The sequence below is a fragment of the Symphalangus syndactylus genome, chromosome 5 (genome assembly GCF_028878055.3).
Source record: "Symphalangus syndactylus isolate Jambi chromosome 5, NHGRI_mSymSyn1-v2.1_pri, whole genome shotgun sequence".
Classification (NCBI taxonomy): domain Eukaryota; kingdom Metazoa; phylum Chordata; class Mammalia; order Primates; family Hylobatidae; genus Symphalangus; species Symphalangus syndactylus.
In genome coordinates this window covers 150,331,259-150,344,312 of record NC_072427.2, presented here as the reverse complement: position 1 = coordinate 150,344,312, position 13,054 = coordinate 150,331,259, and the positions used below count along the sequence as shown (strand labels likewise).

The 13,054-nt window shown below is 38.5% G+C and overlaps 1 protein-coding gene across 5 annotated transcripts in view; it reads right to left on the bottom strand.

Moving 5' to 3' along the window:
- The window catches only part of AKAP3 (A-kinase anchoring protein 3), a 35,366-nt gene that overhangs the window by 2,805 nt on the left and 19,507 nt on the right, over nt 1–13,054 (bottom strand). For all 5 annotated transcript variants that reach the window (XR_010120913.1, XR_010120914.1, XM_055281030.2 and 2 more), the window contains one exon: nt 9,511–11,835. Coding sequence is in view for 3 of the 5 variants with exons in the window: in XM_055281030.2 (XP_055137005.1) it covers nt 9,511–11,835 (2,325 nt within the window). In the remaining 2 variants the exon portion in view is untranslated. The remainder of the gene's footprint in view (nt 1–9,510; nt 11,836–13,054) is intronic.

Here is a 13,054-nt window from a genome sequence, read left to right as displayed (position 1 = left end):
GAAAGTACTCCCAATTTGCCAAAAAGTTTTAAACCTACACATTCAAAAATCTCAGGGTACCTAAAATAAAACAAACCCAAACCCAAACCCAAACCCAAACAAATTAACTCAAAGACCTACCGTAACTAAATTGCTGAAAATTAAAGAAAAAGAAGAAAATCTTAAAAGCATCCAGAGAAAACCATTTATAGGGGAACTGCAAGTCAAATGACAGCCAATTTCTCATCAGAAACCATAGAGGACAGAAGAAAGTGGCACATCTTTTACCTGCTAAGAGAAAAAAACTTGCCAAATTAGAATTCTATATCCAGCAGAAATTATAACTCAAGAATGAAAGTCAAATAAAGACATTGTCAGATTAAATAAAACTGAGAGAATTCATTGCCAGAAAATGTGTTCTAAAAGAATCGCTAAAGAAAGTTCTTCAGAGAGAAGGACGATGATATCAGAAGGAAACTGGGAACATTAAGAATGAATGAAGAGCAACACAAACAGTAAAACTCTCAGTATAAAGAGCAGGCTATCCTTTTCTGTTCTTTAAAATATGTTTTAAGGGCCGAGACAGTGGCTCACGCCTGTAATCCCAGTACTTTGGGAGGCTGAGGTAGGAGGATCACCTGAGGTCAGGAGTTTGATACCAGCCTGGCCAACATGGCAAAACCCCGTCTCTACTAAAAATACAGAAATAACTGGGCATTGTAGCACGTGCCTGTAATCCCAGCTACTCGAGAGGCTGAGGCAAGAGAATCGCTTGAACCCAGGAGGCGGAGGTTGCAATGAGCCAAGATCACGCCACTGCACTCCAACCTGGACAACAGAGTGAGATTCTGTCTCAAAAAAAAAAAAATGTTTTAAGGTTGGAAGCAAAAGTAACATTGAGGGTTTTTTCAAAGTATGTAGATTAAATACATAAAGCAACTCAACTATAAAGGGAGAAGGATAAAGGAACCTTATATGGTAGTAATATTTCTACATTCCAGCTTAAGTGGTAAACTATTAACGCTACATGGATTCTGAGAAGTTGGTATGTATATCGTAATCCCTAGATTAACCACTAAAAAAACTACACAAAAAGATATAGTCAAAAATGCAACAGATAAATTAAAATGGAATACTAAAACATGTTCAAATAGTCCAAGAGAAGGCAACAAAGGGAAAACAGGAAGAAAAAAGAGAGAAGCAACAAAAAATAAAATGGTAAACTTAAATCCGAACATATCCATAAATTGGGCTAAGCGTAAATGATCTAAACATATTGAATTTCGGAATGGACAAAAAATATAACCCAAGTGTATGCTGCCTACAAAAAACCTCACTTCAAATATAATAAGTTAAAATTATAGGAAAAGATGTACCATGGAAATGCCAATCAAAAGAAGACTTGAATCTAACATTTATGGTCAATAGGATTTTTTAATAAAGGAGATGGACAATTCAGAGGGGCCAGATTCTCAGTGCTCTTTTCAACAAATGGTGCCAAGATAAGCTTCATATCTATATGCAAAATATTGAATTTGGACTCCTACCTCACAAAAATTAACTCAAAGTAGATCATAGACCTAAATATAAGAGCTAAAATTATCAAGCATGTAGACAAGAACAAGGAGAAAATCTTCATGGCCTTGCATAGGTCAAGGTTTCTAGCTCTCAGCCCTCCTGGCCTTCTGGGTTTGTTGTGGGGCTATTTTGCTCATTGCATGTTGTTTACCAGTATCCTTGGCCTCTACCTGTTTGACTCCAGTGCTAACCCCTTTCTCTGTTGTGACAGCCAACTACGTCTCCAGACATTGCCAAATGTCCCCTGGGGGGCAATATTGCTCCTGGCTGAGAACCACTGGGTAGGCAAAAATGTGTTTTGACACCAAAATCACAAGACGTAAAAGTAAAAAATGATAAACTGGTTGTCATCTAGTTAGACTTCATTTTGCTCTTCAAAAGATTCCATTAAATAAAAAGATAAGCCGCAAACTGAGAGAAAATATTTGCAAAAATATATCAGATAAAGGACTTGTATCCAGAATATATAAAAGACCTCTTATAATTCTAATCAAGAAGAAAACAATCCAACCAAATTATGGGTGAAAGAATTGCACAGGTATCTCACTAAAGAATATATATGAATGGCTAATGAGCATGTAATAGAATAACATGCTCAATATTTTTCATCATTTTAATGTATGTATGCCAAATGAAACCCACAATGAGGTACCACTATAATTATTACAATAAATGAAAGAATAATATTGACCAGGATGTGGAGAAACTGAAACCTGTGTAAATTACTGGTAAAAATGTAAAATGCTACAGCCACTTCAGGAAATAGTTTGGCAATTTCTTAAGAAATTACACTAAACCGGTCAGGCGTGGTGGCTCATGCCTGTTTTCCTGGCACTTTGGGAGGCCGAGGTGTTCGGATCACTTGAACCCTGGAGTTTGAGACCAGCCTGGGCAACATGACAAGACCCCATCTCTACAGAAAAATACAACAATTAACTGGGTGTGGTGGGGGGTGCCTGTAGTCCCAGCTACTTGGGAGGCTGAGGTGGGAGGATCACTTAAGCCTAGGGAGTTTGAGGCTGCAGTGACTATGATTATGCCACTGCACTCCAGCCTGGGCAAGAGAGAGAGAGACCCTGTCTCAAAAAAAAAAAAAAAAAAAAGAAAGAAAATAAATTACATTTATTGAATTACACTTATTGTAACATGCTGCAATTCCATTCCTCATTATCTGCCCAAGAGAAATGAAAACATATAACCACACAGACTTGTATGTGAATGCTCATAGTCGCATTACTCATAATAGGAAAAATGGAAACCATCTAAATATCTATTAACTGATAGATGGACAAACAAAATGTAGTATATCTACATAATGAAGTACTATTCAGCAATAAAAAGAAATACACTACTGATACATGCTACAACACAGATGAACCACAAAAACCTTACACTAAGTGTAAGGAGCCTGACGTAAAAGACCACGTACTTTATGGCTCCATTACAAAACTGTCAAGGAAAGGCAAATTTATAATGATGGAAAGGTTAATGGTTGCCCATGGACGGGGGATGAAAACTGGGAAATGTAAACACGAATAGCCTAGAAAATTCTGAGGCAGAGAAATAAAGTCTCCAGTCCTATTGGATATTCAAAAATATTACAGAATTACAGTAATTAAAATAAGATGCTATTGGTATAAGAGTAGATGGACAATTCAATGGCACAGAATAGAAAGTTTAGAAAAAGAATAGGAAAAAAATAAGAGACTGTGGCCAGACGCGGTGACTCACGCCTGTAATCCCAGCACTTTGGGAAGCCGAGGCAGGTGAATCATGAGGTCAGGAGTTCAAGACCAGCCTGGCCAAGATGGTGAAACCCCGTCTCTACTAAAAGTACAAAAATTACAATGCGCCTGTAATCTCAGCTACTTGGGAGGCTGAGACAGGAGAATCTCTTGAACCTGGGGGGCGGAGGTTGCAGTGAGCCGAGATCGCGCCACTACACTCCAGCCTGGGTGACAGAGAGACTGTCTCAAAAAAAAAAAAAAAAAAGAGATTGTAACCCTACTTCATACCTTAATAAAAATGAATTCAAAATGTATTGAAGTCTTAAATATATTTTAAAAATCATAAAAGTACAGTCATACACTGCGTAATGATGTTTCAGTGAACCACAGACTACACATATGATGGTGGTTCCATATGCTTATACTGGACCTGAAAAACTCCTATTTTCTAGTGATATCATAGTTATCGTAACAGAGCACAACACATTACTCACTTGTTTGGGGGTGATGCTGCTGTAAACAAACCTACCGTGCTGCCAGTTATGTAAAAGTCTAGCACACACTATTACATATAGTGGATAGTACTTTCTAATGATAATAAATGACTACATTACTGATTTCTGTATCACTGTACTATACTTTTAGTGTTATTTTAGTCTACTACTTCTACTTATTAAAAAAATTAATTGTAAAACAGCCTCAGGCAGGTCCTTCAGGACAAAGGCATCGTCATCATAGGACGTAATAGCTCCATGAGTGTTACTTACCCTGAAGACCGTCTAGTGGGAGAACATGCAGAGGTGGAAGGCAACGATGTTGATGATCCTGACCCTGTGTGGGCCTAGGTCAATGTGTGTGTTTATATCTTCATTTTTAATAAAAAGTAAAAAAATTAAATAGAAAAAAGCTTATAAAAAAGAATATAAAGAAAATGTTTTTGTATAACTGTACAATGTGTGTTTTAAGCTAAGTGTTATTACAAAAGAGTCAAAAAGTTAAAAAAATTAAAAGTTTGTAACATAAAAATGTTACAGTAAGCTGCTAATTTATTATTGAAGAAAGAAAAATATTTTAAAATATTTAACGTAGCCTAAATATACAGTGTTCATGAAGTCTACAGCAGTGAACAGTAATGTCCTAGGCCTTCACATTCACTCACCACTCAGTCACTCACTCATCCAGAGCAACTTCTAGTCCTGTGAGCTCCATTCATGGTAAGTGACCTATACAGATGTACCATTTTTTATCTTTCAAATCATATTTTTACTGTACCTTTTCTATATTCAGATATGTTTAGATCCACATATACTGTGGTGTCACAACTGCTTACAGTATTCAGTACAGTAACATGCTGTATATAAGTGTGTAGCCTAGGAGCAATAGGCCATACAATATAAGCTAGATATGCAGTAGGCTATACCAGCTAGGTTTGTGTAAGTACCGTCTATTACGTTCACACAATGAGGAAATCGCTTAATGACCCACTTCTCAGAACATATCCCCATGACTCAGCGATGCATGACTGTAATAGAAAAAAAAAAGGGAAACTTTTGCTAATATCGTAAAGTGGAGAATGTTTTCCAAAATATAACATAAAACCCAGCAAAAATAAAAATGTCTCATATTTGATGACATTTGTATGGCAGAAACAAACTACAACAACAACAACAACAAAACACCAATCAAAAGACCAATAGCAAAGGAAACATTTGTATTTAATATCATAAAAGTTGATTCCTTGTAATATATAAAACTCTTATAGATCAACAAGAAAAAGGCCTACAATGCAATAAAAAAATGGGCAGAACATAAGAAGAATACCTAGGAATACAGCTATCCAGGGAGGTGAAAATCTCTACAATGAGAATTACAAAACACTGCTCAAAGAAATCATAAATGACACAAACAAATGGAAAAATATTCCATTCTCATGGATAGAAAGAGTCAATATTGTTAAAATGATCATATTGCCCAAAGCAACTTAAATGTTCAATGCTATTCCTATTAAACTACCAATGAAATTCTTCATAGAACTAGAAAAAACTATTTTAAAATTCATATGGAACCAAAAAAGAGCCTGCCAACAGCCAAGGCAATCCTAGGTGAAAAGAACAAAGCTAGAGTCATCACATTACTCAACTTCAAACTATACTACAGGACCACAGTAACCAAAACAGCACGGTACTGGTACAAAAACAGACATATAGACCAATGGAACAGAATAGAGAGCCCAAAAATAAGGCCACACAGCTACAACCATCTGATCTTTGACAAAGCTGACAAAAACAAGCAATGGGGAAGGACTCCCTATTCAATAGGTGCTGGGATAACTGGCTAGCCATATACAGAAGATTGAAACTGGACCCCTTCCTTACACCATATACAAAAATCGACTCAAGATGGATTAAAGAGTTAAATGTAAGATTAAAAACTGTAAAAACCCTGGAAGACAACCTAGACAATACCATTCTGCACATAGGAACTGGCAAAGATTTCATGATGAATACACCAAAAGCAACTGCAACAAGAGCAAAAATTGACAAATGGGATCTAATTAAATTTAAGAGCTTCTGCACAGCAATAGTAACTATTAATAAACAGACAACCTACATAATGGAAGGAAATATTTGCAAACTATGCATCTGACAAAGGTCTAATGTTCAGCATCTATAAGGAACTGAAACAAATTTGCAAGAAAAAAACAACCCCATTAAAAAGTGGGCAAAGGACACAAACAGACTCTTTGCAAAAGAAGACATATGTGTGGCCAACAAGCACATAAAAACAAGCTTAATATCACTGGTCACTAGATAAATGCAAATCAAAACCATAATGAGATACCATCCCACACCAGTTAGAAAGGCTATTATTAAAAGTAATGGCAAGCATGTGGAGAAAAGGCAACACTTATACACTGTTGGTGGGAGTGTAAATTAGTCCGACCATTGTCAAAAGCAGTGAGGCAATTCCTCAAAGAGCTAAAAACAGAACTACTATTCAACCCAGCAGTCCCATTACTGGGTGTATACCCAAAGGAATATAAATTGTTTTACCATAAAGACATGTGCACATGGATGTTCACTGCAACACTATTCACAATAACGAAGACATGGAGATAACCTAAATGCCTATTAATGGCAGATGGGATAAAGAAAACGTGGTACATATACACCATGGAATATTATGCAGCCATAAAAAAGAACACAGCCATTTACTTTGCAGGAACATGGATGCAGTTGGAGGCCATTGCCATTGGCAAATTAACTCAGGAACAGAAAATGAAATACAGCATGTTATCAGAAGTGGAAGTTAAATGATGAGAACACATGGACACAAAGAGGGAACAACAGACACTTGAGGGTGAAGGGTGGGAGGAAGAAGACACTCAGAAAAAAATAACTATTGGGTCAGTACTAGGCTTAGTACCTGGGTGACAAAATAATCTGTACAACAAACCTGTGTGACATGAGTTTACCTACATAACAAACAAGCACATATACCCCTGAACCTAAAATAAAAGTTAAAAAAAGAAAAATGGGCAGAAATTATGACCAATTTATCCACAGAAGAGGAAATTCAAATGGTCTTAAATATATGCAAAGATACTCACCCTCATTCCTAGTAAGACAAAAAGTAAAGCAACTTAGCAAATTAAAAATTTTAGCATGCACTGTTGGTTAAAGTGTGAGGAAATAGTCCTCTTACACTGTTTTAATAGGTGTGTTAATTGGTACAAGCTCTATGGAAGGCAATTTGGAAACGTATCGAATTACACAAATAATATTCTCATTGACCTTGAAATTCCTTTCCTAGGGGTATAGCACGTGTGAATACATTTGAATCTGTGCAAAATTATGCATATTCAAGGATATTCAGTGTAGCATTGCTTACAGTGCAAAATAGTGGCAACTGAAATATCCATACATAGGGGAGTGGTTAAATATATAAAACATATAAAACATATATGATATACGAAATGGCTTCATATATTATAAAATATATGAAGCCATTAAAAAGAATGTGGCAGCTGTATATGTTGCAGAAGAGAATATATATATATATATATATAAAAAATAATAATTTGTGACGTGTGTGTGTGTGTGTGTGTATTTCTGGAAGGATAAATAAGAAATTGATCCAAACGGTTTTTTTCTCCAGGGAAGGCAATGGGATAGAGCACACAAATGAGAAAACAACCCTTAATTTTCACCGTGCATCCTTTTGTACTTTTGAATTTTGAACTATGCACACATATCATTTATTCAAAAATAAATACAAATGTATTTAAAGACATCGGGCTCACAGACATCCCAGTGACAGCAGGTTCAATCACCTGAATCAGTATGAGAATATTTGCATACATTAATCTCTTTTCAAAAAGTCATTTTTAGGTAGTTTCTTTGGTGTCTATGTCATCCCTGTTCTTAAAAATATACTAATATTCAGTGTGTGTATTTATTAGTTGAAGTTTGAACATGCTGCTTCTCATTCCTTCTACTCTTAGAGGGATTCAATAAAATAGATGACTATCTTTATCTTTAGAGTAGACAGAGGTGTGTGTGTGTGTGTGTGTGTGTGTATAAAAGTGGGGGACTGCAAGTCTATTGTCCTATTTTAGATACATGTTTCAATTTAAAATAATCTAAAACAACACATTCCAATACAAAAAAGTCTAAAGCCAGAATGTATTATGTATGTTATATATGACGGGTTTGATTTCAAAGATGGCTACAAAAGGCTTTCTCACACATTATACACCTGAAGGCTATGCTTATTTTCAGATCTTTTTTCATCAGCTTAAATTTTCTTCAGAATATAGCCTCCCACTCCCCACCTCTGCTAATTGCTCTACACTATAAAATAGTTGTCTGTTTTACGGATTGGAAACCCTGCATGGAGACAGAGCTTGCCAACGACTCTTAGGGATAGATCTAATACTGGAAGTTCACATTTTCTTCTAGCCTAACTTGAATGTGCACACAGCTCCCCTGGGTATTTTGCTAAAATGAAGATTCTGATTCAGTAGGTCTGGAGGGAAATGTGAGATTCTGCACTTCTAAAAAGCTCCCAGGTGATGCCACTGTTGTAGGTCCACAGACTACACTTTAAGTAGCAAGTGTAGTCTTGCTAAGACCAAAGTCAAAGACCAGACAGTTTCTTGTTTAGGCTTGATATAGCCTAATCTGGATGCTCTGTAGTCGTGTGTCTTCCCAGTCATCAGATAAACGTAGCGACCCAGTTGCAAGCGTTGCTAATACCATGTAAATACCACTTAATTAAGCAGAGAAAGCCTCTTGTTCCTTATCTTCTGATTTCTATGATGATGAAATTTTCTAAATAATCCTAGCCTCTTGTGCCACCCTTTGCTACTTAATGATTAACAGCAGTTGGTCCACTTTTCTCAATCAAGAGGAGATAATCAAAAGCACTGAGGAAGAGAAAATGAGAGAGAGAGAGAGAGAGAGCGAGAAGGCAGAGAAGAGAGAGAAGAGAAGGTTGTAGGGATGGTCTTTTTAATTCTCGCACTTCAGTATGAAGCAGCAGCATCTTGGGTTAAGTGTGCGTATTCTCCAGACTCAAACCCAGTTCTGATGCTTACTGGCACCTTGGGTGGAGGACAAGAACTTACCAGGCATGTTTACCTTTATCAGTAATAACAGTGATAAGTTGATTTCCCATCTGCCTTATGCTTTAGTCTTACTTGTCAACTGTTCAGAGCTTAGGGTAGGGGAAAGAGGGGTGTTATCCACTGAATCCTTTCAAATCCCCAGCGCCACCTAGACAACCAGCTAAGACAGTAATGGCATGTTTGAAAAGGTCATAAATTCAGACTCTGCCTCTTCCCTAACACATCCCAGGGCTACTTTCCAGCTTCATCTCATCCTTTGAGCAATGCTGTCCTATCCAAAACTCAGCCTAGAGCCCAGACCTTAATCTGATTCTTTCACTAGGTCTCTTGGAGGTTCCTCATCTGTACACTCCTACTCCTAAATGCAGAAAACAGCAACATATCATTTATCCCCCTTTTCCCCTTTGATATGCCTTGTATTGGGCAAAATCTAATGTTACTTTATCCATTATCTCTGCCAAGAGGCATGATCTTCAAATCCCACTGTTCCCATTTTACCTTCTCTGTGGCTATCTTCCCATTTAGAAAGAAACCAGAACTTAAAGCCCTAGTTAAATCTTAATAAAGCTTCCAAATTCCTCTGCCTTTGTTTCTTACCTTCTCCTGGATCCCTTCATCATCACCAGCAAAGTACAAAATAGGGACATTGAGCTCAGAGGCAGCTACCCATTGAAGGACGGCTTGGAGCTGCTTGTTCTGAACTGTATCCGTTAGGTTGTGATTGCTGACAATCACCTTGGGTGCTGCACACCCTTCAGGGGGCTGTCCTGATATACCTCTCATTTCATTATGGATAGCTTGATAGGCATTCTGCAGGAGAGCTTCTGCTGACCCTGTGCCCTTGACTGGCAAACACTCATATAAACTATCTGGGAAGGCCAAAGTTAGCCTACTGGCATCTCCAGACTTGTCATCTCCCAACTTGTCATCTCCCAGCTCTGCCAACGAAGAATCACAGGACTTAGCAATGATGACACACAGCTTCATCACTGAGTTCATCAGATGTTCTACCATCTGCCCACTCATGTGGCCATCTATCTGGTTGACAACCATCTTGGTCAGCCCAGAAAGGGCACCAGGGGTCTCATCATCTTCATATAGTCTGGGGGGAGAAGAGGCTAATGGTCTTTCACACAACTTCCTATCTTCCTTAACTGGCTGTTCTGGCACCTTGGGTTCAGGGCTCTGGTCATGCTTGAAAATGGTCTCACTAAGTAAGTTCCGGATGAAATTGAAGAAAACACTCCTGAGGTCCTTCTTTTCTGCTTGTTCTTGGTCACCTACAATGGGAGCAGACTTAAGGCAGGATTCATCAGGAACTACAGGAGGCTCATTGGCAGGAAAGTTGGTGGTACCAGCAGCTTCAACGAAGCTCTGTGCATCCCTTCTTCCTCCCTGGGCCAGGTGATATTGAATCAGAAGTAGGGCAGACACGATCAGGTCCTTGGCCCAGGAGTCTGAATCATACATAAAATTCTCAGGTTTCTCTGGGGGATATGGAGGAGGGCCGAGGTTGCCAATATCTTCAGGGTACTCAAAGGAAATGTCTGATGCAGGCTTACACTGTGTGTTGGGAGCTTCAAATGCTGCATGCTGGAAACCTAGAGATTTACATTCTTTCTGCTGACTTTTGTGCCACAAGGTAAGCCCCTCTTTGATAATGTGCTCACCCAGAGTTTTGGCACAAGTCTCCTCCTCTGACTTGGGTTCAGAATACATTTTTTCTCTCAATTTAGTTTCAGATTTCATGGCAAAGTTCACATTTCGATTTTTAGGATCACTCATTCCTTTCATGGAGATGAGGGAATAACTCTCAGCCTTGTCTTGAGCTTTCCCGACATGCTCAGGTACTTTCTTGGCAAACATTACATTGTACAGCTTCCTTAGCATGGCATCCATGATATCTGTGGCCTTTTGGCTTCCATGAGAGAAGACAGTTCTTTTCACAGCCGAGACAAACTGTGTGTCAGTCATGAGGGTCCCTGTGACGCTGTGGAGGTTCCTCATGAAGGAGTCGATGAGATCCGAGACCACCTCTTTTGCATGCTTGAGCAGAACTTTCTTCAGTAGGATGGTGGCAATAGTTGTGTCTTTCACTTGGATCTTCAGTGTCTTCATGATGGAGACCATCATATCAGACACCACACTGTTAGCATAGGTCATGATCCCTTCACTAATAGAAGCCGTAAAGTCATCAGGCCTTTCCTGCCCTTGAAACCTCTTTCTGTCCTGAGGAAAGAACCTTCCACCCTCTCTGGCATAATCTCCATTACGAGATTCAAACACTTCCTTATAGAAGAAAGACTTCTTAGAAGCAGGCTTGTCATCTGGACTCTGTCTTTCTTTGGTGCTCTTCTTGATCTTCAAAGTGGACTTGTGCTTCAAATTTGGGGGACTTTGTGATGATCCTGAGACTCTGTCTCCAGAGCCAGGAGCCTTGTCCGGGGCAGCATTCCTGGAACATGCAGAGACGGTCTCATTCACAAGCTCTGATGCTATCTTACTGAGGCTTTTGGTGGGTGTGGGTTCATTCCCCATGTACAATGACTGATAGACACATTTGTTTTCAGAACCATCAATCTTCTCATTGATCTCTTTGCGGGCCATGGCTATGACTAGATTCGTGAGGCGGTGAGCATAGAAGGAAACTTCATCTACTGAACTCCCATTGCCAAGTTGGGCCCTGGGGCCCTGGCAAGGATTCTCTTTGTGAGTCATCTCAAAATGCAATCTTTCTAGAGTGCCCTTGGTGGTGGTGTTGTAATAGTCTACAGAGAAACCTTTGTGTGGGTCTCCTGAGTTGGACGTTTCCCCAGCAAATGATTCTCCAGGTTTGAACCTAACATCTTGGAACTCTGCTGTACTTTTCTCCAGGTCTCTGCGGAGCCAGCTGAGCACTCTGACAGGATCCGTGGAGGTGTCCTTAAAAATAGACAAGGATTCATCTGACTATAACAAAGCAAAGATATGGGATATTCAAGACAACCTCAAAGTTCAGTTACAAATGTCATCAGCCCTCTCAAGCTTGCTCCATCTTGGCAATAAAAGTAACCATTTATTGAGTACTCACTGTGTATCAGACATTGTTCCAAGTATTTCAAGTCTATTATCTCATTTAATTATTCTCATAATAAACCTGAGATTTAGCTCTCTTGTTATCCTCTTTTTACAGAGGAGGAAATTGAAGAACTGAGAGGTTAAGTTTGTAACTTACTTGAAATAATACAGCTAACCATTGATGGAGCAGAAATTCCTCCAGCCCTGGCAGTCTGACTCCACAGCCCATGCTCTCGGCTAGTATATTATATTGCTTCTAATGACATATATCTTTAAGATCGGATAGTCTGCTAAGGATAATGGCCTCCAGCTCCATCCATGTCCCTGTAAAGGATGTGATATCATTCTTTCTTTATGGCTGCATAGTATTCCATGGTGTATACATACCACATTTTCTTTATCCAATCGATCACTGATGGGCATTTAGGTTGATTCATGAACAGAAAACCAAATACCACATGTTCATACTTATAAGTGGGAGCTAAATGATGAGAACACATGGACACACAGAGGGGAACAACACACACTGGGGCCTTTTGGAGAGTGGAGGTAGGGAGGAGGGAGAGGACAAGGAAAAATAACTAATGGGTACTAGGCTTAACACCTGGGTGATTAAATAATCTGTACAACTACCCCCATGACACAAGTTTACCTATGTAACAAACCTGCACATGTACCCCTGAACTTAAAATAAAAGTTAAAAAACAGATCTGACAGTCATCAGCTAGATAGATGAGTTAGCATTTGAACTGAATCAGATTTTTTCTTGTTTTAATATTAATTGCTATTTTCTATGGTTTACCTGTTTTTATTTAGATCTTATTACAAGTATAGTTTCCAAAAAAATTAGAAAATTCAGGGAAAATTGGATAATTAATCACTTTACCAGGCTGCACAAACACTATCTGGATATGTTAAAGGGCTTCCAATGGACTGACATCATTTAATTTAACAATCTGATTTATAATTCAGGAGTTAATATGTAAGGGCAATTTATTAGTTTTGTGTGAATACAGATTCTTTGATGGACACTAGCTGTGATAAGCATATGAACGTGTCTATACGTTTATAAATTGTACAATCT